The sequence below is a fragment of the Oryzias latipes genome, chromosome 17 (genome assembly GCF_053564925.1).
Source record: "Oryzias latipes strain Hd-rR chromosome 17, Olatipes_Hd-rR_3.1".
Classification (NCBI taxonomy): domain Eukaryota; kingdom Metazoa; phylum Chordata; class Actinopteri; order Beloniformes; family Adrianichthyidae; genus Oryzias; species Oryzias latipes.
Window position 1 is genome coordinate 15,156,531 of NC_136253.1, and position 23,469 is coordinate 15,179,999.

Consider the following 23,469-nt stretch of genomic DNA (forward strand, 5'->3'; position numbering starts at 1 on the left):
TATTAATATTAAAACACTAGTTATTCTAGCAGAGATGCTATTACCAATGCCTAAAGAAGCTTGTATTGATGATGTCTTAAGCTTTTTCAATAATTTTGTTAATAATTATAATGAATTATAAGAAATTATAATAAATAATGGTTATACTTTGCTTTTTCCCTAATTTATTGTAGTTTGTGCCCACGTTTAAGCCTAGTTCTCCCATATGTTGTTGGCTGTCCATTGCTGATCTTTTTTTTCTGTTTTTGGACTTGGAGTTGTTGGTGGGTTTATCAAATTTTATGACTTATATTTACAGATCAGATTATTCATTTAAATAACTATTTGGATTGCTTGCCAGATTTACATCACCCCAACCCTGATCACCAATGTTCCTCATCCTGCCCAGTCTTTGCTGAACATTCACGTCTTTGACTTCTCCACCACGTAGCTGAGCTATTTACTAAAAACTATTTTTTGCTCCCAAATTTGTCTTTCTGGTTTGTCTGTCCTAATTCATTACATGATTATGTAGTTTGGACACATGAGGTGTGCATTTGTACAAATCCCTTCTGTATTTGAGACTAAACTTTTTTAATATATATTACATTTGTGTGCATTTATTTGTAGACTGGACAGAGGAGAGTGGGACATAGATATGAGGGGACAGCTACCATATAAGAAGTGTAAAGTTGAGCAGCTGGCTCCCCCCACCAGGTATAGAGTAGGGCCCAAAAACATGATTAAAATCAAGAGAGGGGGTTGCAGAGCAGATTGGGAACAAAGGTGGTTGAACCCCTAAGGTGAATTATCATTTAAGAAAAGAAGTAGGGTCTGGAGAAAGCTTCCAGACTAACCTGTGATTTTATCTAAAAAAAACCACCTGTCCTTCAGCCTTGCCCCCAAGTGTTGGGCCTCAGGCCTCCCAACCAGAAGGATGTATAGTTCATTGATTGTTTCCTTATTGATCAGATACATCAATCAACAAATACTATGTAAATGTATGTATTTTCAGATAACCTGCTATTTCTAAGTTCAGCATCAAGCTGAGTGTGTTTGTGGAACATGAATGTGTTTGAGTGTTTGTGCATCATGTGACCCAGATTCTCTTCATCTGCTGTCAGATTCAAATCAGGAAGATGAAACCACACAGCAGCTTCAGCTGAGCTGTCCGTCTGCAGCAGCAGTCTTCTCTGTGAGCTGCAGGGGCTGATGGGAGCTTGGAGGAGGAGTCCCAAAGAACGTGGTCCTGCTCTCATCTCACAGCTCTCAGGTCCTTCTTTGTCCTCAGCTGCATCAGAACACCACTTCTCCTCAGGTTGAGCAGAGGAAACACGGCTGAACAAAATGCTTTTCCTCCCAGCTGCTGCTCTGTGCTGTCTGTGTTCAGGTGAGTGTTTGCAGCCAATCAGGAGCCAACCAGGTCTACCTAGAACAAACACTGTCATCCTGACCTTCACCTGTCTGTCTGTGTCTCTGCAGCACTGGTTGCCATGGCAGCAGAACTAAGTCAGGAGGATTTAACATTGATCAGAGCAGTTGGTGAAAGTGTCTCTTTCAGCTGTGGAGGAACTCAGCCATGCAGCGGTAGCTACATATACTGGTACCAGAAGAAAAACACAGAAACATTCAAACCGATTCTTAGATTTGATCAAAATAGTCGTGTTGCATATGACGGTTATGGTCATCCTCAAAAAGATGATTTCTCAGCCTTGAAAACCCAGACAGGATGTGAATTGAAGATCAATAAAGTTAAAGTGGATCATTCAGCCTCCTACTACTGCATCTGCTGGTCCCACAGTGAGAAATCTTTCCTGCAGACTGAACAAAAACCTTCAGATTGTTGTGTGCTGTGTTTGTGACAGAAAGAGAGCAGGAAACCACAGCCAGGTTCACATGTTTTAGTTCCATCTCACACAGATTCTCAAACACACTGAACTGAGGACACAAGTAAAGAAATAAAAACAGAAATCAGAGAAAAAATGAAATCATGAAAGTGTGAAACCGGATAAACCTTGAAGAACCCATGATGACATCAGTGTAACAGAAGATTATAAATGTATTCTGTGATCTCCTTGATCCCACAAAATTTTCATTTTAGGAAAAAAATAGTCTGGGTTCTCACAGGTTAATATTAAACATCTTGTCATGGTCCCGTGGGGATTCGAAAGGACCCAGGCGCTGGAACCCGGAAGAAACTCGGAAACGAGGTGTAAGTATAAGAAAGATTTAATTTCTCTGAAGGAGAGTCTGTGACCAAGTCTTTGTTGCTGCGTGGCGGCTGACTGGAGGGTGGAGGCAGACGGAGCTCGAGACTGAGGCTTGCTGGATCCGAAGGGAAGACGTAGAGGGGAACTGGAGAACTGTAGCCCGAGGAGCACACTCGTGAGGATGATTCCTGAGAGCAGAACGGAGAAGCAAAATCAGCGTGATCAAGCCAAGGTAAGGCACAAGACATGCGAGAGCCAGACTATGCACCGTGGTAAGAACAACGGACTGGCGTTGACGTCAGGTCCTGGATCTCCTGAAGTAGGCGGTTTAACGAGGTGATGATTGGAACCAGCTGGTCGCGTCCAGAGCCGAGCAGGAGAGGGAGGGGGGAAGGTGACTGACAGAGGCGCCATGACAGTACCCCCCCCTCAACGACCGCCTCCAGGCGGTCCAGGACGACGGTCCGGATGGGCGCGGAAAAAGTCGTCGATGAGGGAACGGTCCAGGATGAGGGAGCGGGAGATCCAGGAGCGCTCCTCCGGACCGTAACCCTCCCAGTCCACGAGAAACTGAAAACCCCGACCCCGGCGCCGGACGTCCAACACCCGGCTGGCGGTGAAGGCCGGCGCGCCGTCAATGATACGGGCGGGCGGAGGGGAAGCGGACGGCGGGCACAACGGGCTTTCGTGGACAGGCTTGATTTGAGAAATATGGAATGCGGGATGTACCTTCAAAGCAGCAGGTAGGCGCAGCCGGACGCAGGAGGGGTTGATGATGTGGTCGATCTCGTAAGGGCCGATGTATCTGGGTGCCAGCTTACGAGAGGACGCCTGAACAGGAATATTGCGGGATGACAGCCATACCCTCTGCCCCGGTAGATAGACGGGTCCCACCACCCTGCGACGATTAGCGATCTGGCAGTTGCTCTCCTTGGTGCGGAGGAGAGCCGCCCTGGCCTGCCGCCAAATGTCCTGACACCGTTGAAGATGGAGCTGGACCGAGGGCACTGCCAGATCGAGTTCCTGAGAGGGAAACAGAGGGGGTGAGAACCCTAAGGAGGCTTCAAAGGGGGACATGCCAGTAGCGGTAGAGGAGTGAGTGTTGTGAGCATACTCCACCCAGATGAGGTATTTGGACCAGTCTGCTTCATTTTGCGCCACCAAGCATCGAAGAGCTGCTTCCAACTCTTGGTTTGCCCTCTCAGCTTGCCCGTTGGACTGCGGATGGTAACCAGAACTAAGACTGACCGTGGCCCCGAGGGCGGAGCAGAACGACCTCCAAACTTGAGACGTGAATTGGGGTCCGCGGTCGGACACGATATCACTAGGAATTCCATGGTAACGAAACACATGATGGACCAGGATATCCGCAGTTTCGGAGGCAGAGGGGAGTTGTGCTAGTGGAATGAAATGGACAGCCTTGGAAAAGCGATCAATGACCGTTAGAATTACAGTGTGCCCTTGGGACGGAGGCAGACCGGTAACAAAATCTAGTGCAATGTGTGACCAAGGGCGACTAGGTGTGGGCAGAGGCAACAGATGTCCGGAGGGGGGTGAATTAGAGTTCTTAGAGCGAGCACAAACTGAGCAAGCTGCCACGTACTCACGGACGTCTTTCTCCAAGGAAGGCCAGAAAAACCGTCGACGTAGCAGGTTGGTGGTTCTACGAACCCCCCCATGACAGGCAATCTTAGAGGCGTGCCCCCACGTCAACACCTCAGATCTCAGAGAGTCGGGTACATACAAAGTTCCAGGAGGACAGGTAGCATGATCAGGTATCTCACCTTGGGCTTGTTGGACTTTGTTCTCGATCTCCCAGGTGAGATTACCTATAAAACAGGAGGTGGGGATGATAGTGGATTCAGAGGTAGGTTCCGTAACTGAGTATTTTCTGGATAAGGCGTCTGGCTTGATGTTACGACTGCCGGGTCGATAAGTGATGTTGAAATTGAATCGATCGAAGAACAGACACCAGCGGGCTTGACGGGAGTTTAGGCGTTTTGCACTGCGTAAGTATGCGAGGTTCTTATGATCAGTCCAAACAATAAAGGGTTGTTCTGCCCCCTCCAGCCAGTGACGCCACTCTTCCAGAGCCAGTTTAATTGCCAGAAGCTCTCGGTTGCCCACGTCATAATTCCGCTCGGCTGGGCTCAGTTTACGAGAAAAATAAGCGCATGGTTTTAATTTGTTGGAGGTTCCTTCGCGCTGAGATAGCACGGCTCCCACACCGGAATCGGAGGCGTCTACTTCAACAATGAATTGTTTCTTGCCATCAGGTTGTATCAGAATGGGTGCCGTGACAAAAAGTCCTTTGAGTCTTTTAAAAGCCATGTCGGCAGCAGGGGTCCAAACAAAGGGCTTATTAACAGAAGTGAGCTGAGTGAGTGGAGCCGCGATGCTGCTGTAATTTCGGATGAACCTTCTGTAGAAATTTGCGAAGCCCAGAAATTGCTGTAACTTTTTGCGGGTTTGTGGGACCTCCCATTGAGTGACGGCGTCTATCTTTGCCGGATCGGGCCGAATGTTACCGGCTTCAATAATATACCCCAAAAAGGGGATAGAAGAAGTATGGAATTCGCATTTTTCCGCTTTTACAAATAGTTGGTTCTCCAGTAGTCTTTCCAGAACCAAGCGAACGTGATGCTCATGCTGGGTTTGACTGGACGAATAAATTAAGATATCGTCCAGATAAACGAAAACAAACCTATTTAGGAAATCACGAAGTACGTCATTCACGAGCCGTTGGAAAACAGCAGGGGCGTTCGTGAGGCCGAATGGCATGACCTGGTATTCATAGTGACCCCAAGGGGTGTTGAAAGCGGTTTTCCATTCATCACCCTCACGGACGCGGACCAGATGGTAGGCATTACGGAGATCAAGTTTGGAAAATATTTTAGCCTCCTGGACAGAATCAAAAACAGAATTAATGAGTGGAAGTGAATACTTGTCCTTAACAGTAATCTGATTTAACTCACGGTAGTCGATGCAGGGTCTCAGGGTTTTGTCCTTTTTCTGCACGAAGAAAAATCCTGCACCGACTGGAGATGTAGAGGGACGGATGTGGTGGAGGGAAAGGGCTTCCTGAATGTAGTTTTCCATGGCCTCCTTTTCAGGACCGGAAAGATTGAACAGTCTTCCCTTAGGGAGTGGGGCGCCGTTGAGCAGTTCTATGGCACAGTCATATGGTCTATGGGGTGGTAGTGTACTGGCTTTGGATTTACAAAAAACAGTTCTGAGGTCGTGATAGCAGGAAGGAACGTTGGACAGGTCGATATTCATTTCGGACTCCGAGGTGATGGAAACAGAGGAGGGAATGGCGGAATGAAGACAGTTTGCCATGCAATAAGTACTCCAGTTGGTGATGCGAGGAACGGCCCAATCGATGCGTGGATTATGAGTTTGGAGCCAGGAGAAACCCAGGATGATGGGGGTCTGAGGGCATTGTGTGATAAAAAACTGGTGGTATTCTCGATGGTTGCCGGAGGTGAGAATGAGGACCGGTTTGGTACGAGACGTGATGCGAAAAAGTTGTTTACCACCTAATCCGGCAGCGTTAATAGGGGACTCGAGAGGTTCGAAAGGCAACGAGAGGTGGTTAACGAGCTGTGAGTCGATAAGACTATGTTCAGCGCCAGAATCGATGAGAGCACTAAATTCACTGACTTGACCCTGATGAGTAATTTTGACAGGTACATACAAAAACCTGATTTCTTTGACGTGAACGTTTTCGACCCCCCGTGGCCTGTCATCTAACGAGGGGCTCTGGAGTTTAAACGTTTTCCACATTGGGAAATTACATGACCGGGACGCCCGCAATAGAAGCACAAACCTTCGTCGCGACGTTTCTGACGTTCCTCTGCCGTTAGTTTTGAATGGCCTATCTGCATGGGCTCCTCCAAAACATGTGTGGGGGACTCGTGTGCGGGAAAAGAAAAAACCTGACCCGGAGCTCCGGGGTTCCGAGGGAAACTGGTTGGTTTGTGGCTCCGTTCGGCCGCACATCAGATCGGAGGGCTGCTGAGACTAGCTCCTCAAAAGAGTCAGGTTCGGGTTGTGAACATAAATGATCCTTAATTTTCTCATTAAGGGACTGGTAGAAAATACCCTTGAGTGCGGGGTCAGGCCAGCCGGCCTCCACCGCTAAAATGCGAAAATCGATCAAATGTTCACTCACCGAGCGATTGCCTTGTTTTAAGCTAAGCAACCGTCGGGTGGCTTCCTCTTGTTTGCGAGGCTGATCAAACACGAGGCGAAATTCTCCGATGAAACGATCGAATGGCAGATGAGAAATGGGATTAGAAGCCAAAAAAGCCTGGGCCCACTGGAGTGCTTTGTTACGGAGGGCGTTTACAATTAATGATATTCTGCTGTGGTCTGACTGGTAGAATCTGGGGGCCTGCTGAAAGATAAGCTGACACTGTAGGAGGAATCCTCCGCAGGCTGCAACATCGCCGCTGAATGGTTCCGGCTGCAGGCGGAAGTTTTCGGGGGTCATGGCGTCAGCGGAAGTCGGGTTGTTGCCGGAAGCAGCAGTTTGAGCTGAGACTGTGGGATTCGAGGGTTGCCTTGTTAATTCTGCGAGAGTATGAGTAATACTGTCGAGTCTGCGGAAAAGGTCCTGTTGAACTGCGGACAGTTGAGTAAGGGCGTCTGCTTGACGACTAAGGAGAGTACCTTGAACAGATATGGCGTGGCGGAGTCCTTCCGGGTCAGCTGGGTCCGGAGTATGGCCAGTCCGTTCTGTCATGGTCCCGTGGGGATTCGAAAGGACCCAGGCGCTGGAACCCGGAAGAAACTCGGAAACGAGGTGTAAGTATAAGAAAGATTTAATTTCTCTGAAGGAGAGTCTGTGACCAAGTCTTTGTTGCTGCGTGGCGGCTGACTGGAGGGTGGAGGCAGACGGAGCTCGAGACTGAGGCTTGCTGGATCCGAAGGGAAGACGTAGAGGGGAACTGGAGAACTGTAGCCCGAGGAGCACACTCGTGAGGATGATTCCTGAGAGCAGAACGGAGAAGCAAAATCAGCGTGATCAAGCCAAGGTAAGGCACAAGACATGCGAGAGCCAGACTATGCACCGTGGTAAGAACAACGGACTGGCGTTGACGTCAGGTCCTGGATCTCCTGAAGTAGGCGGTTTAACGAGGTGATGATTGGAACCAGCTGGTCGCGTCCAGAGCCGAGCAGGAGAGGGAGGGGGGAAGGTGACTGACAGAGGCGCCATGACACATCTGAATACTTTATTACAAGGTCCACACAGTAGCAAACCTTTCAAAATTTTAAAAACTACAAACTGCTGAAAATGTGGTGGAAAAATCCTTCCTTCTAATATTGTTGAGACTCCTAAAGTATTCAACAATGTTGGGAATAATATTTTTTAAAAGTTTATATAGTTACTCACTACTTATTCATAAATGTAACTGAGTTAGTAACTAAATTACTCTATGACAAAAGTAACTGGTTACCAATAAACACAACTATTTTTTTAGTGTATAAAAAAGTTTATGTCAGACAATATTTCATTTTTTCATCAGTTTTCACAATTCATTTGAAATGATTAAGATAGATTAAAACTGACAATTTACAGTATTACACAGTAGTTGTCTCCCCAACAAGTTTTGATTTTGATTTGATTTTGAGCAAACACATTTTTAGATAACTCAAAGTGTGTTTAACTCTGTTGCTCAACTTAAATACATTTATGTTGAAATCTCAGACAACTGTACTTGCTATCTGGGTTTAACAGAAAAACTTCTCTCCAGGATACAATGTACACTTTATGCATGTTCTTACCTTAGACTTCAATTAATCTGAAGCAGTTTTTAAATCTAGAAAATATCAACTTTCTACAGGGCTGCTCCAGACTTGTTTTTTGCACCTTGTTCCGCCTGATTGATTGGGACGAGTGTTCTGGTGTGAATTTTCGAGTGTGAAAAGTTTAGACTAATAAGTTTATCCAACTCTGACCTTAAAATAATCTGTAAACTCTTAACTACACGACTACAGACTACGTCGCCAAGCATTGTTTATTGAGACCAAAATGGAATTATATCTGGAAGGCAAAGATTTCACAACGTGAAACGTATTATCCATTGTAGTAAAAATAAAGCAGAAATAGGTTTATTAGCAGCTGGGTAGCTCGGTTGTTAAGGTGAAAGGCTATAACATGCAGGAATCCAGGGTTCGATCTCTGGAGGGGAATGAGCAATGGTGCTGGGGGTAATTACCATATCAGTGGTGAGCAATTAACATCACCCAGTGAGGGTCCTTGGGCAAGACTCTTAACGTTACTGCCTCCCAAGTTGGCTGCAGCTCACCGCTCCCCCAGGGGATGGGTCAAATGTGGAGAAGAATTTCGCCATTGTGGGATAGATAACGTATCTATCATTATTATTAATTAGCACTGGATGCTGAAAAGGCCAATGGACCTTTGATAAGGTATTGGCCTTTTCTGTTTAAGGTTATGGACAAATTTGGATGTGGAACCAACTTTAAAATGTGGGTCCAGATCACACCAAGGCAAAAATCTTGACAAACAGGAACACTTCACAGTCAATAAACATAACATAAGGCTCCAGGCAAGGGTGTTTGCTATTTACAATGGCAATTAAACCACTAGCAATAGCAATACGATCCCATACTGGACTATGGAATCATGATGGGTCCAGTAGAACACAAAATAGCTGTATATGCAGATGATGTGATTGTGTTTCTCTCTCAGCTTTAAAAGTCAATTCTTTTTTTAAATGGAAATAATCAGAAAATATGGAGAAGTTTCTGGATACCGAGTGAACCAATGAAATCTTATGTATTACTACATGAAGAAGAAAGAAAAAAATCAAACTTCTGAAACTATTCAATTTAACGTTGTTGAAAGTTTCAAATATTTGGGAATCAATATCAGGCCAAGACTAAAACAGATAATATAATCAAAATATGATCCTTTAATTTAAAGATAAACGGCTCCATAGAGAAATGGATGACACTATCAATATCAGTATCAATCATGGGAAGAATAGATATATTAAAGATGAGTGTACTCCCAAAACTAATTTATCTGTTTCAAAACATACCCTTGCCACACCCTCTAGACTTATTTTCAAAATTAAAGAAAAAAAAAAAACTCAAAAAAGTTATGCAAAGACACAAAGAACCCAATTCTTAAACGTTTGATACAAATCTGGTTCGGAGTTTTAAATGACATGAACAAGTCTCACCCACACACAATATAGCCCAATTTGGGGGAACAAATTCTTCACCCCAGGTAGAGCGGATGCCACCTTTAAAATATGGGAAACAAAAGGTCTTCCCACCATCCAGGACTTATATTTGCCAGATTATGATGTTATGTCATTTGAAGAGTCAAAAGCTAAAAATGAGTTGACTAAAAAACATTTTTATAAATATCTCCTGGTCAGAAACTTTGTAGGACAAACACAGAACACCCTCAACAAACCACAATGTTCAATTTTAGAAAAATGTATGGTGAGAGACAGTTCCAAATACGGCAGCATTTCTGAGTTTTATAATATGTTTTTGTCAAACTCAAGCGAAAGTTCACAATACAGAGTAAATGCTTGGAAAGAAGATCTCCTAAAAGAAATTACAAATGAGGAATGGGAGAGTGAGTGCTTGAGCTCAGAAGGTGTCAATTAACTCGAGACTAAAATTAATACAATACAAATAGTAAATGCGTACATATGTTCCACCAGTGGATTTAAATATCTATAACAAAAATATACCAGATGTCTGCGCCAAATGTGTGTAAATGAAAGGAATATACTTGCACTGTACTTGGGAATGCAAAGGTATACAAACATTTTGGGGAGAAGTGAAAGTCACACTAGAGAAAATTACTTTAAAGCAGATTCCACTGGGGCCAAAGTTTTTTTTTATTACATATATTTCCAAAAATACATAACTACATCAAAGGTGAGAGGGCGTTCATAAATCTCAGCTTGAGTCATGCAAAAATGTGTATTGTCAAATGCTCGAAAAACACATTCACATAACAATGGGAATTAGAGAAAGCGTTGCCTAAATACTGTTGATAATAAGTGCAATTTTTGTGATGGCTGAATCAAGTGGAATGTAAAATCTGTTTCTGTTTTTTTCTGGCATTGAAAATTTGATAAAAAGAATGTGGCAAAAAAACATACCTTCATATGTTTAGATTAGACCTATCGCTTTCCTTGATGAACTTCAAGACTACGAAGCTCATAAAGAGAATGCCAAAAGTGTTCAAAACAGTAATCAAATCATAAGGTGGCTACTATGAAAAACCTAGAATATAACATATTTTTATAACATACAATTCCACATGTGTTAATTCACAGTTTTGATGCTTTAGTGTGACTTTACAATTTTCATAGTCATGAAAATAAAGAAAACTCTTTGAATGAGAAGGTCAAGTCAAGTCAAGTCAACTTTATTTATAAAGCGCTTTTAAAACAGCAGAAGCTGACCAAAGTGCTTAACAATGCAGAATAAAAACAAAACAACAAACTAAAACAAACAGAATAAAATCAATAAAAATCAATACTAAATAAAAATAAATAAAACAAATAAAAATAAATAAATAAAACCAATAAAACCAATAAAAACATCAACTCATACTGAGTTAAAAGCCAGGGAGAAAAGGTGAGTTTTTAACTTGGATTTAAAATCATTCAGTGAACGGTCCTGCCTAACCTGCATAGGGATTCCATTCCACAGGATGGGGCCAGCAACGGCAAATGCTCTGTCCCCTCTGATTTTCTGCCGTGTCCTTGGCACATCCAGGAGCAGCTGGTCAGCTGATCTAAGTGAGCGGGAAGGGAAATGCAGGTGTAGCAGCTCAGAGAGGTAGGGCGGAGCCAGACCATTTAAAGAATTAAAAACAAATAAAAGAATTTAAAAACCAACTTTGAAATGGACAGGCAGCCAGTGGAGAGAAGCCAGAACTGCTGTAATCTACTCTCTCTTCCACGTTCCAGTTAACAAGCGTGCAGCAGCGTTCTGCACCAGCTGGAGAAGAGACAAGGATGAGTGAGGGACACCAAAGGAAAGAGAGTTACAGTAATCCAGCCGAGTTGTAACAAAGGCGTGGATTACTGTCTCAAAGTGCTTTCTTGATAAAAATGATTTGACTTTAGCCAGCTGCCTGAACTGAAAGAAGCTGGATCTCACCACTGAACTGATCTGCTTGTCCAAATGAAAACCATTGTCCATCTTCACTCCTAAGTTTGTGACTGTGGATTTCACAGATTGAGTGAGAGAACCCAGAGCTATAGGGTGTGACTCACTGTTGCCACTGGGACCAAAGACAATCACATCTGTCTTTTTCTCATTGAGGTGGAGAAAATTCAGAGCCATCCAGATTTTCAATTCCTCCAAGCACTTAATTAAAGGAGTGGGCATCCTTTTTTTTTATTGGCACATATATCTGGGTATCATCCGCATAGCAATGAAAAGCACAGTTATACTTTCTAAGAATGGAACCCAGGGGGGGTAAGTAAAGGGAGAAAAGCAGAGGCCCAAGGACTGAACCCTGCGGGACCCCATACAGTAGTGGAGCAGAGGAAGATTGAACATTATTGAGGTTTACACAAAATGTTCTATCTTCTAGATATGACCTGAACCACTGCAGAGCAGTGCCACGGATGCCTACAAGTTGCTGTAACCGGGAGATCAAGATGTTGTGATCCAGTGTGTCGAAGGCAGCCGTAAGATCCAGTAGTACCAGAACCACATGGTCCCCAGCATCTGCAGCTAAGAGGATGTCGTTAAACACCCTGAGCAGAGCTGACTCGGTGCTGTGTAGAGATTTGAAGCCAGACTGGAAAACCTCAAGGTTGCCATTTTCATCTAAAAAATCCTTTAATTGGACATACGCAAATTTTTTCCAGAATCTTTGAGAGGAAAGGAAGTTTAGAAATGGGTCTAAAATTGGACAGCACAGAGGGATCCAGGTTAGGCTTCTTGATCAACGGCTGTGCTGTAGCATGTTTACAGTTTCTAGGAAACACACCAGAGGAAAGGCTGCCGTTTACAACAGCAAGAACTGCAGGTCCCAGAGTAGTGATAACCTCTTTAAATAATCGGGGTGGAATCGCATCAGAGGGGGAACCTGAGGGCTTCAGGTGTTTCACAGTCTCATACAGAAAGGACAGAGTCACTGGTTCAAACTGGTCAAAGGTTACAGGGCAAGACACAACAACAGAGGGGTCAAATCCAGGTGGTGATATGAGCGCCATGACATTATTCACCTTGTCCACAATAAACTTAAGGAAGGTTTCACATGTCTCCAGCGTAGGTTGGACACAGACAGGCTTAGGGGCATTAAGAGCTGCATCTATGGTGCTAAACAGGACACGGGGCTTGTGTCGGTTTAACAGGATAACATTTGACAGATGTTCCCTTTTTGCCTCTTTTACAGTAGCCTGATAATGACGCCAGCTGTCCTTCAACATCTGTAGTGACACCTGTAGCTTGTCCTTTTTAAACTTCCGTTCAGCTTTACTGCACTCACGTCTAGCAGCACGAGTTACGTTGTTCAACCACGGCTCAGTTTTAACTTTATGCTGCCTGGATTTAAGTGGAGCCACTGCATCCAGTACTGTAAGGCAGGTGGAGTGTAACCAGTGCGTCCAAACCTTTGGTCTTTACTGTATGTATGTGAAGAAAAATTCTACCATGTTGGTGGCATATCTTATTGTTTTCCACCAATCCTGATTGTCTGTTTTGTCCCACAATATTGTACAGTTGTACAATATTTTCAAACAGTGTTGACAGTTTTTGCTTTTGGCTGATGTAAAAATTCAATAAAATAATTATTCAGCAGGACTGCAGCCTGTGGTGCAATGAGGGATGCTTCAAAAGGCTGGAAGAAAAGCATCTAGCTCATAGTATGTCACTACCAATAAGTGGTATCATGATGGAAATGGTCTATACAAGGGGTCAGCAACCTGAGGCTCTGGAGCCACATGAGGCTCCTTCATCCCTCTGTGGCTCTTTGACTATTAGAGATATGCTTTGAAGTAGAACTGTGAGGGACATGAGGGACATGATCTCACTAAAGGTCTTCTGCCTCTCAAACAACTCCAGGCCACCATACTTTTGCTCTCAGTCTCTGCTTTGCTTTAACTATCTCTAGCTACTATAGCATGAGCTGTGACCTGCCTTTTTTACCTAAATGTTTGAGGCTTGGACCCCCATTGCTGCACTCTGCTGTCTACGCATCTAAACCTAGAATATGAGTTTGTAGCAACAAAAAAAGTCTGCCTATCTGTGCTCAACCTCATGTTTAATGTTTGCTTCATGTGTTACAGTTTCAGGGGATGTGAGGTGGGTAACGGTTACGGTCGGTTTTTGTTTTTTTGCTCTATAAATTAAAATTCATATTATTTGGTCAGTGTTATGTCTGAAATTGTGTTCCCCAGCTTGGTGTTGGGGAATTTGGAAGAGGCTTGGTGTGAAATATTGAAGCTGTGCAAATTTCACAAATCCTGCTTCAGGCTTTTTCTCTCACAGCTCTATTCCGATATATGAAAAAAATTGGTGTCATATATATCCGTCTGGGCAGAAACCACAATTATTACCATGTCCTCCAAGATCAATTTTCAAATGATTGGCATTTCTATGAATTGAAAGGGACACCATTTATTCGTCACTACCAAATCTGAGTCCCTGATTGGCCAAAATTACATTCACATGGGTATGCGCATGAAAGTGGGTTTTGCATATGGTGTTCACACTGGACTGTTGCTACCTGATACAAGGACATGTACCTGCACTTGGTGCAAAAATGTATAAGCTGAAGTAAAATTTGGTGAATCTTGCTCTAGGTATTTTCTTTCACAGCTCAATTTTGACAGGCGAAAGACTTGGTGTCATGTATTTCCAGCTGAGCACAATGCATGTTTAATGTATGTGTTTTTGTAAATAGAGCGCAAAAACACTATGTAAATGTGGGTTATGTGAACACAGGTTTAGAATGTGGTCACCTGAACTGTATACACATCTTCTTTGACTTTTCATAGGAAATGGTTGCTTGACGCTCTATTCAAACTGTATGTAATGCTCTTTGCTCCCCTATGGAATCAGCACAGAAATAAGGGTAACCACAGAAAAGGAAAAAGAAAAAAACAAAAAAGCCTTCCTTTGAATGTGGAAGAGTTTTCTCAGAGTTTCTCTCATGTTCCTTTCATGAGGATCAAAAGAAAACAGACTGATGGACTTCAGGATAACTGAACACGTGCACAACTCTACATTTCCTCTTTCATGCTGTCACTTTCTGCATGAATCTTTCATCTAATAACTGCAGAAATATTTGTCATTTTCTTCTCTCATTTCACACAGCAGTTCACCAAGTTCCTCCACTGCAGACAGAGACAGTCATGTTGATCTGAACATTAGAGAAACTCATCATGGAGCTGAAATATGATCCTGATTCACTCAGATGACACTTTAACAGCACACAGGTTTTTGTAGCACACTTTCTTACTGTGTGTCAGGGGATTACTACATCTTTGGATCTGGAACTGGACTGTTTGTAACGGGTAAGAAGAACCATTTCTGCTCCTTCAGCTGTTTGATTGTAGAAAATGTGTTTCAAGTCAGTTTCTGCTGCTTCAGCTTCACATGTTAGTTTGTTCATCATTAGCAGAGAATTCATCAAGCAGCCATTGTTCCAGAAGAAAAGCTGAATCATTTCTGCAAACATGTTGAAATCTCACTGAACAACTAAACTGATTCTTGATTTCTGCAAATCTGAGTGATGTTCCAAATATTTAAAGTTTGATGGTCTCACTGATTCTGGAACATCTGCTGGTTTCTGAGAACAAGATCAGATCTGAGCTTCAACTGAAGAAATTTTCAACTTTCAAAGAAAATTATTCGAAAACACTTTTAGACTAATTAGTTAAACACAGTTTTAATATAAAATGAAATCTGTACAGACAGAATGAAAAAAAATGTAAGTGCATGATGAAACCATCTGTGTGTTCTAACAATTTTTTTTCTTTTTCAAACATGCTTTAAAAATTGTAAGCTTTATAGTGTTTTCAGTTGAATATGATTAAATGATTAAAATCAAACGTCTTTAATATCACTTGTTCTTAAGCTTGCACAATAAATCGCAAATTTAGCATTATTGTGATATCAAACTGTATTTTTACTATTGAAAGATAGTGAAAATTGCAAAAAGTGGTTACCTTAAATGTGCTAAAACGATCTCATGGCACCTTGAAGTATTTAACTAACCAAATAAATCTGTTGCATTTAACCAAATCAGATGGATCTCTTTTATGTTAGATGTTGACTCTCATTTGAATTAAACTGTAATACTGAAATGAAAATTATGTTTTTGGCTGTTATGCTATTTGTTCATGTACCGCAAGTTATATCGTCATGGCAAAATTCAATCATTCATCTTTCGTTTAATCCCTTTCGGGGTCACGGGGGTGCTGGAGCCTATCCCGGCTACTTGAGGGCAAAGGCAGGGTTCACCCTGGCATGTTCGCCAGTCTTTCGCAGGGTCATCGCAAAATTGATCACAATAATTGCAAGTAGGGCTGCACTCCTATTATGCAGCCCAACTTGTTCTGATCACAAAAGTTGATGATCAAAGCAAATCTTTTACTTTTTATCTCCTTGTGTTCTAAATGAGTTAGTCTGAGCGTAGAAATGATTTGCAGCCGTCGTGTCTCCTGATGACGGTTTGATGTGAAGCTGAATCCAGTGAGTGAAGTGAACTTTGTGCTGCATTGATGAGGAGTTTAGTGATCAGAGTTCATGGAGTTTCCAGGATCAGACTGAATGCACTTCTGGAAGCTGCTGTTGACTGTGTGAGTGTGTGTCTGTGCTGCTTGTTGCTGCTGTCAAACTTCAGATAAGCCCGTGTTGAAGCCGGTGGTGAGCGTGTACCCAGCAGCATCCAGAGTCCATGTGGAGGGGAGCAGCTCCCTGCTGTGTCTGGCCTCAGCCATGTTTCCTCCTGTGGTCCAGTTCTCCTGGAAAAGACAGAAGAACAACGGACCACTGGAGGACCTGACCTCTGAAGAGCAGCTGGATCTCAGAGAGTCGGGATACAGCGCCTCCATCCTGCTGCTCCATCAGCAAGAGGACAGCTCCTATAAATACAGCTGCTCCGTCAAACATGAGGGGGGCACAGTGGAGGCCCAAACACAACAAGGTGATGAAGGCTTGGTGACTGTGTTCAACAGAGATTCAGTTTAATGTAGAGATGCTGTCAAAGAAGGCAGTGCAGCAGAAGAATGTCATTTCTCCCTGCAAACATCTGACTCTTCATTTTTTGTTTCAGAGTTGCCTCCACTTCCAGCTGCAGTTTCCACAGCAGCTCCAAAAGCCCCAACATCTCGTCCAGCAATTGTCAACATTCTGACAACAATCACAGCCTCTGTTCCTCCTCTGGACCTGGTGAAGCTGTCCTTCCAGTCTGAGTCCAGGGTGAAGCTGCTCTGCCTGCTGTACTCAGTGCTGATAGTGAAGAGTCTGGTGTACTGCTGTGGACTCTCTCTGCTGATGATCCTCAGAAACAAGGGAGCATCCACCAACTCCAGAAATGCTGAATGACTGTTTTCTGCTCGTCTTTTCTCTCCATCAACTCTCATGCTTTCATCTCATTCATCACTTTTCATCACTGTTCCATTTAAAAATTCTGTTAAATGCAATTGTGAAATTATTTTACGATGATATGCAACAATATTCTCAATAAACTCAAAAACAATCTGCTTGGTTTTTTCTTTTTCTGTAAGTTTATGATTCTTTCAAGAACACAAAAACGCAAAACGTTTTAATGAAGCAGAGTCAATACAGGGAGCAGCAAAAGAGGGAGGTTGATAAGTGAAGAGCAGCAGATATTAATCAGTTCTCAGTGGTTATTATAACAGGAAGTGCTAGTAACAGACAAAAAACTTTCTGCAGCTGTGTGTTTTTGCTCTGCAGCCTCCAAACCGTTAACTGTGGCTTTACGATGAAAATTTTTAAAACCGCAACTTCTGTTGTCCATATTACGACAAATATGCGTCTTTAAGTCATCACTCGCACACAGTCATCCTTAGAACACAATAACAAGTGCAAAAGAGGATTTATGCACGTTTCTGCACTTATCGAAGGACAGTGACTCGAATGTTTTTGGGAAGATCCATCCACAGCAAAGAACAGAATAGCATTTTAATAGCAAATGTCAAAGCACTGTCAAACTTAAAAGATCATGGACATTTTTTTAAGGGGTTCACTATTTTTTTCCCCTCCAGAATTCCATAATGATGGATTTGCACTACTATGAATTCAATTAATTCCCCCAAATTATTCACAACACAGCAACTTCATGCAATCACAGCAACTTTGGCAAATTACTCTTATTATGAATATGTTTCACCATCAATGTCAAGTAGGGGGGCTGATAAAGGACCCAAAATGAAGAGACGGGAAACAAGTGGTTTCCAAATAAATAGGGTTTAATACTCATAAATAAACAAGCGCTGATGAGCAGGGTAACCAAACTTAACCAACTGTCAGGGTGACCAAGAAGACAGGGAATCAGACAATATGAACAAACACAGAGGAAGGCAGAGACAAGACATACAAACAGGACTGACAAGACACAGGTGAAAACGATCAGAGGCTTTGAGGAAAGCAACAAAATCACTTACTTCTTTGACTTCTCCACCACATCGCTGAGCTCTTTCCAAAAACTCTTTTTTGCTCCAGAGTTTCTGTCTTTCTGGCTTGTCTGTTCTAATTCATTAAATGGTTATGTAACTTTGGACACACAAGGTGTGTATTTGAACGTACCCCTTCTGTATTTGAGACTAAACCTTATTTATATTATATTTGTGTGCATTTCTTTGTAGAATTGATGGAGGAAAGAGAGTGGGACATTGGATATAAGTGGACAAATACCAAAAAAGTAAAAGGGTGTAAAGAATTTTAGCGGCTGGCTCCCCTCACCAGGGATGGACTGGGCCCAGAGAAATGTGGAAAATCAACGGGTTTGGGTCGTGGAACAGGTAGGCAATCGAGGAGGGAGGACCCCCTGCCAAGTAACCCCTGAGATGCAATGAAAATTGAGCCCCCCTCACCAAAATATAAAAGAGGGCTGTCTGGAGACCGCTTCCAGACTAATCTGTGATTTTATTTTTAAAAAAAGGTCGCCTGCCCCTCACCACCCACCCCCGAGCGTTGGGCCTCATGCTTTTGGCTCCAGAACTCCCAGCCAGGAGGGCAGATCGCAAGTTGATCGTTTCATTATTGATCACAATAATAAATCAACAAATATTATGTAAATGTGTGTATTTTTAGATAACATGCTGTTTTCAAGTTCAGCACCAATTTGTTTGTGGAACATGAATGTGTTTGAGTGTTTGTGCATCATGTGACCCAGATTCTCTTCATCTGCTGTCAGATTCAAATCAGGAAGATGAAACCACACAGCAGCTTCAGCTGAGCTGTCCGTCTGCAGCAGCAGTCTTCTCTGTGAGCTGCAGGGGCTGATGGGAGCTTGGAGGAGGAGTCCCAAAGAACGTGGTCCTGCTCTCATCTCACAGCTCTCAGGTCCTTCTTTGTCCTCAGCTGCATCAGAACACCACTTCTCCTCAGGTTGAGCAGAGGAAACACGGCTGAACAAAATGCTTTTCCTCCCAGCTGCTGCTCTGTGCTGTCTGTGTTCAGGTGAGTGTTTGCAGCCAATCAGGAGCCAACCAGGTCTACCTGGAACAAACACTGTCATCCTGACCTTCACCTGTCTGTCTGTGTCTCTGCAGCCCTGGTTGCCATGGCAGCAGACCTGATTCAGGAGGATTTAACATTGACGAGAAAAGTTGGTCAAAGTGTCTCTTTCAGTTGTGGAACTGAGCCATGTAATTATATCTACTGGGTCCAGAAGAAAGAAAGAGAAACATTACGAGTGGTTCTTGAATTTTCCGAAAGTAATGCTAAAATATATAAAAGTAATGATCATCCTCAGAAAGATGATTTCACAGCTGAAAAAACCCAGAGTGGATGTGAATTGAAGATCAATAAAGTCAAAGTGGATCATTCAGCCTCCTACTACTGCAGCTGTAGGTCTCCACAGTGAGAAATGATCCCTGCAGGCTGAACAAAAACCTGCAGATGAACAGATGTTAGTGTTTGTGACAGAAAGAGAGCAGGAAACCACAGCCAGGTTCACATGTTTCACCTCCATCTCAAAAAGATTCTCAAGCACAATGAAACTGAATCCAAATTAAAGAAACAAAACAAAAAAGCAGAGGAAAAATGAAATCATGAAAGTGTGAAACACTATAAACCCTGAAGAACCCATGATGACATCAGTGTAACAGAACATTAGAAACATGTTCATTGAACTCCTTGATCTGTGGTACATACCACATATTTTACTTTTTAGGAAAAATTAGTCTTGGCTATACATGTTAATAATAAACATATGAATACTATATTACAACATTTTTAAAAGTTAAAAAACTACAAACCACTAAAACTGCAGTGGAGAAATCCTTATTTCTAACATTGTTGGGAGTGTTATTAAAGAATGTTTTTTCATATTTAGTCGCTACTTCGCCTTAAATTTAACTGGGTTAGTAACTGAATTACTCTATAATAAAATAGTATAATATTAAGTGGTTACCAGAAAACACAACTACTTCACAGTTTTTATCAAATGCTAAAACACAAAAGCCAATCCCCTAAACAAAGTGACCAGTTGTTGAAACACATTTACTAAATCTAGCCACCTTTTTACAATATCATAAACACATTTCACATGAAGGCACACTTCATAAAACACAATCCGTTCTCATAAATCTTAACACATTTTTCTTTGCTATCATGAAAGTGTGAAACACTATAAACCCTGAAGAACCCATGATGACATCAGTGTAACAGAACATTAGAAACATGTTCATTGAACTCCTTGATCTGTGGTACATACCACATATTTTACTTTTTAGGAAAAATTAGTCTTGGCTATACATGTTAATAATAAACATATGAATACTATATTACAACATTTTTAAAAGTTAAAAAACTACAAACCACTAAAACTGCAGTGGAGAAATCCTTATTTCTAACATTGTTGGGAGTGTTATTAAAGAATGTTTTTTCATATTTAGTCGCTACTTCGTCTTAAATTTAACTGGGTTAGTAACTGAATTACTCTATAATAAAATAGTATAATATTAAGTGGTTACCAGAAAACACAACTATTTCACAGTTTTTATCAAATGCTAAAACACAAAAGCCAATCCCCTAAACAAAGTGACCAGTTGTTGAAACACATTTACTAAATCTAGCCACCTTTTTACAATATCATAAACACATTTCACATGAAGGCACACTTCATAAAACACAATCCGTTCTCATAAATCTTAACACATTTTTCTTTGCTAAAACACAAGTTGAAAAAGAACTCTGCTCATATTCTCAAATGAAAGCTCGTGATACAAAACACTTGCCACAGTCAGCAATATTTGAACACAATGAACACATCTAGCGTCATTCATTAAACACAACAACTCAAAATTGAAGACATTTGTTGCTAATGCTGTGACCACACGTTAAAAAAGCAAGTTTAGAGAACACAGTTTGATGAAGATTTCAAATAAGCACAATGGTTGAAGGAAGAGTCAGGGGAAGAGGAATTTGAGTCAGAGGAGGAAGAAGAGCTGGTCATGGAGGAAGAGGAGCAAGCCAATGAGGAAGAGGAGTTGAAATTAGAAGAGGAACAGAGGAAGAGGCCAACAAGGGAGAGGAGGAGGTCCAGGAAGGAGAGCAAGACAACCTTGCACCATCATTATGAACGAGATGCGAGCAACAGTCATTGACCATGTCATTGTCCATGGCATGACAATGGCTGAAGCGGACTAAGAGTCCGTCTAAACCTGAGTAGGTTCATCGTGGCCACCATTATCAGGGCATTTGACCGGCAGAAGTGGAGGCAAAGAGGCCGTAACATCATTAGCCATGATGTTTTGCTGTAGTGTGTAATGATGTGTGTAGTAGTTACATTTTTGAAAGCTTCAAGCAGCTATTGTGCTGTGAAAGTTTGAGTTTTGAAATGAGAAGGTGTGGTTGTGTTTCTGTGGCTTTAGAAAAGGATGTTGTGTTTAGACAATGGGGAACATGGAGGACACGTTTGTGAAATGTGTTTTAGCATTTGAGAAAAACTGTAACTGTGTCAAAAAGTTTGTCTGTCAATATTTGGATTTTTCTGATCAGTTTTCACAATTCATTTGAAATGATTCAGTTAGACTAAAAACGACATATTACACAGTAGTAAGTATTGTATTTGCAAACAAAAATTCAAATAACATGAAGTGTGTTTAACTCTGTTAAACAAATTCATATTTAAATCTCAGACAACTGTACTTATTTTCTGTATGTAAAAAAAAGTATCATGGACCTTCCCCAGCATTCATTGCCAGTTTGCTGCGGCCTGTTGCGGTAAGATTCCAGCATGGGGTTGTAGCTCCGGGTGGGGGATAAGGATAATGTGTCAAAATATCCTCTGTGGCTTGTTTGTGCCAGCCTTAAGAGAGCTTCCCAGTCATACTTGATGTGAGTTAACACTCTGTGGACGTTTTGAGACAGAAACAGATCTAACAAAATCAAAATAAAACAAAACCTGACTCCTGAGAGTGGCGCAATGTCGCACACTGGGGAGTGTCATCTTGATCACCTATAAATAATAAATTAAATAATAAAGGCTAGTCCTCGTCAGTTATACAGGACACCCGAAGCCACCCAGGCCTTTGAGACCCTTTGAGTCCCACTTCTCCCAGGCTCACATTCTTCGCCCTCTGGATCCCATGTCCCAGTTCAATGTGGATGTAGACACCTCTAGTACCGACATTGTGGGGGGTCCTATCCCAATGCCATGGTCAGTCGGCCAAATCATACCGCTGTGCCTACTACTTTTGGAAGCTCACCGAGTAGTAGGCACTCGTTGACCATGAGCTGTTGGCCTTGAATGCAGCATTTGGTGAGTGGTGGCATTGGTTAGAGGGGGCATTGCTAATATTCATTGTTTTGACCGACCACTACAGCCTGTAGTACATCCGTACTGCCAAACAATTCAACCCTTGCCAGGCACGCTGGTCATTGTTCTTTTCTTGTTTCCAATTCCAGATCACCTACCACCTTTGCTCCAAGCACCGCAAAGCCGATGCTTGGAGATCCAAGACACCTCCCCTAATGCTCCGTCGGATTCCAAACACATTGCCTCACTGTTGCTCATCCTGGCTAAGGTAAAGTGAGATATCACGATGGTGCTTGCTCAGATCAACGAACAACACCTGCCTCCTCTGTTATGCCCAGCCGACTAATTATGTCCCTAAAACCCATCGTCAGCAAGTGCTCCACCTGGTCCATGACACACCTGCCGCAGGCCATCCTGGTACTACCACCACACAAACCCTAACTGTTTCTGGTGGTCCACCCTGCAGACAGACGTTGCACAGTACATCGCCCTGTGTTCCACCTGCCAGAGGACCAAGGTCCAGTTGGTCTCCTGCAGCCGCTACCCATTCCACGCTGGCCCTGGTCTCATATCGTAGTGGACCCTGTGACAGATTTGCCCTGGTCTTAGGGTAACATCATCATTCTGACTGTAGTGGACTGTTTCTCCAAGGCATGTCGGTTGATCCCTAGCTCTGGAGACTTCTGAGCGAACAGGTCCCTCGCTTCTGGAGCCGCTCGTCTGGGGTTTTTTGTCATGAATCGGTACCCTGTCTCCCCTTCTGGCCATCAGCAGGAAATATCTTGAGAGTGCTAGCACTCCCTGCTACTCCACACTCCACTTCCCATCAGCCCCTGCTGTCACTCTCAGGAGCCCCAACGCTGTTTCCCATCACTTCCAGCAGTATTTAGACAGAGCACTTAACTCAGTGCAACACTTGTTTGTGACTCTGGCCTAAAATTCTGTGCATTCTTCCATCATCTGCCTCTGCCTGATCCTTGACTTGCCTGTCTCTGACCCATGTCTGCCAGCCCCCTACCTCTCCATGTGTCCTCAATAAAGTACTGCTCATGGTTCCTCCTGACTCTGCCTCATTGTTACAGTAGGCATATTTCTGTGCAAGTTAGAGATTGATTAGTTACACCCATAATCTGCATTTACTGCTATTAAAAAGATTCATGTTGATGTAGCTTGTAGTAGTACTCGCATAAACAAAAGTCTACTTTAACCCCTGGTTTAAGGGAAATGCTATGAATTATAACTGTTAATTTGACATGTAGGACATGATCTTACTAGGTCTTGTTTTTACCTAACATTTTGAGACTG

General features: G+C 42.7%; 2 protein-coding genes and 1 long non-coding RNA gene across 4 annotated transcripts; 2 read left to right on the forward strand and 1 right to left on the reverse strand.

Annotated features, from left to right (window-relative positions):
- Nucleotides 1–1,864: 1,864 nt before the first annotated feature.
- Nucleotides 1,865–7,414, reverse strand: LOC105356156 (uncharacterized). Its single transcript, XM_078934630.1, has 4 exons — nt 7,265–7,414; nt 6,364–7,184; nt 2,458–3,212; nt 1,865–2,377 (listed from the first exon to the last, which is right to left on the reverse strand). The coding sequence occupies exons 2-3, from the start codon at nt 6,934–6,936 to the stop codon at nt 2,619–2,621; spliced, it is 1,167 nt and encodes a 388-aa protein (XP_078790756.1). The 5' UTR covers nt 6,937–7,184; nt 7,265–7,414; the 3' UTR covers nt 1,865–2,377; nt 2,458–2,618.
- An 8,606-nt stretch (nt 7,415–16,020) lies between these two features.
- LOC101174219 (uncharacterized) lies at nt 16,021–16,914 on the forward strand. Its single transcript, XM_004078781.4, has 2 exons — nt 16,021–16,359; nt 16,489–16,914. The coding sequence occupies exons 1-2, from the start codon at nt 16,152–16,154 to the stop codon at nt 16,758–16,760; spliced, it is 480 nt and encodes a 159-aa protein (XP_004078829.2). The 5' UTR covers nt 16,021–16,151; the 3' UTR covers nt 16,761–16,914.
- A 1,725-nt stretch (nt 16,915–18,639) lies between these two features.
- LOC110016965 (uncharacterized) lies at nt 18,640–22,748 on the forward strand. Of its 2 annotated transcripts, none has more exons than XR_013650584.1 (4): nt 18,640–18,860; nt 18,953–19,008; nt 22,314–22,432; nt 22,536–22,748. It is a non-coding gene; the product is annotated as an uncharacterized LOC110016965 (long non-coding RNA). The 2 variants fall into 2 exon arrangements; XR_013650585.1 differs by having other exon boundaries at nt 18,953–19,048; nt 22,536–22,692.
- The last annotated feature ends 721 nt before the right edge of the window (nt 22,749–23,469 follow it).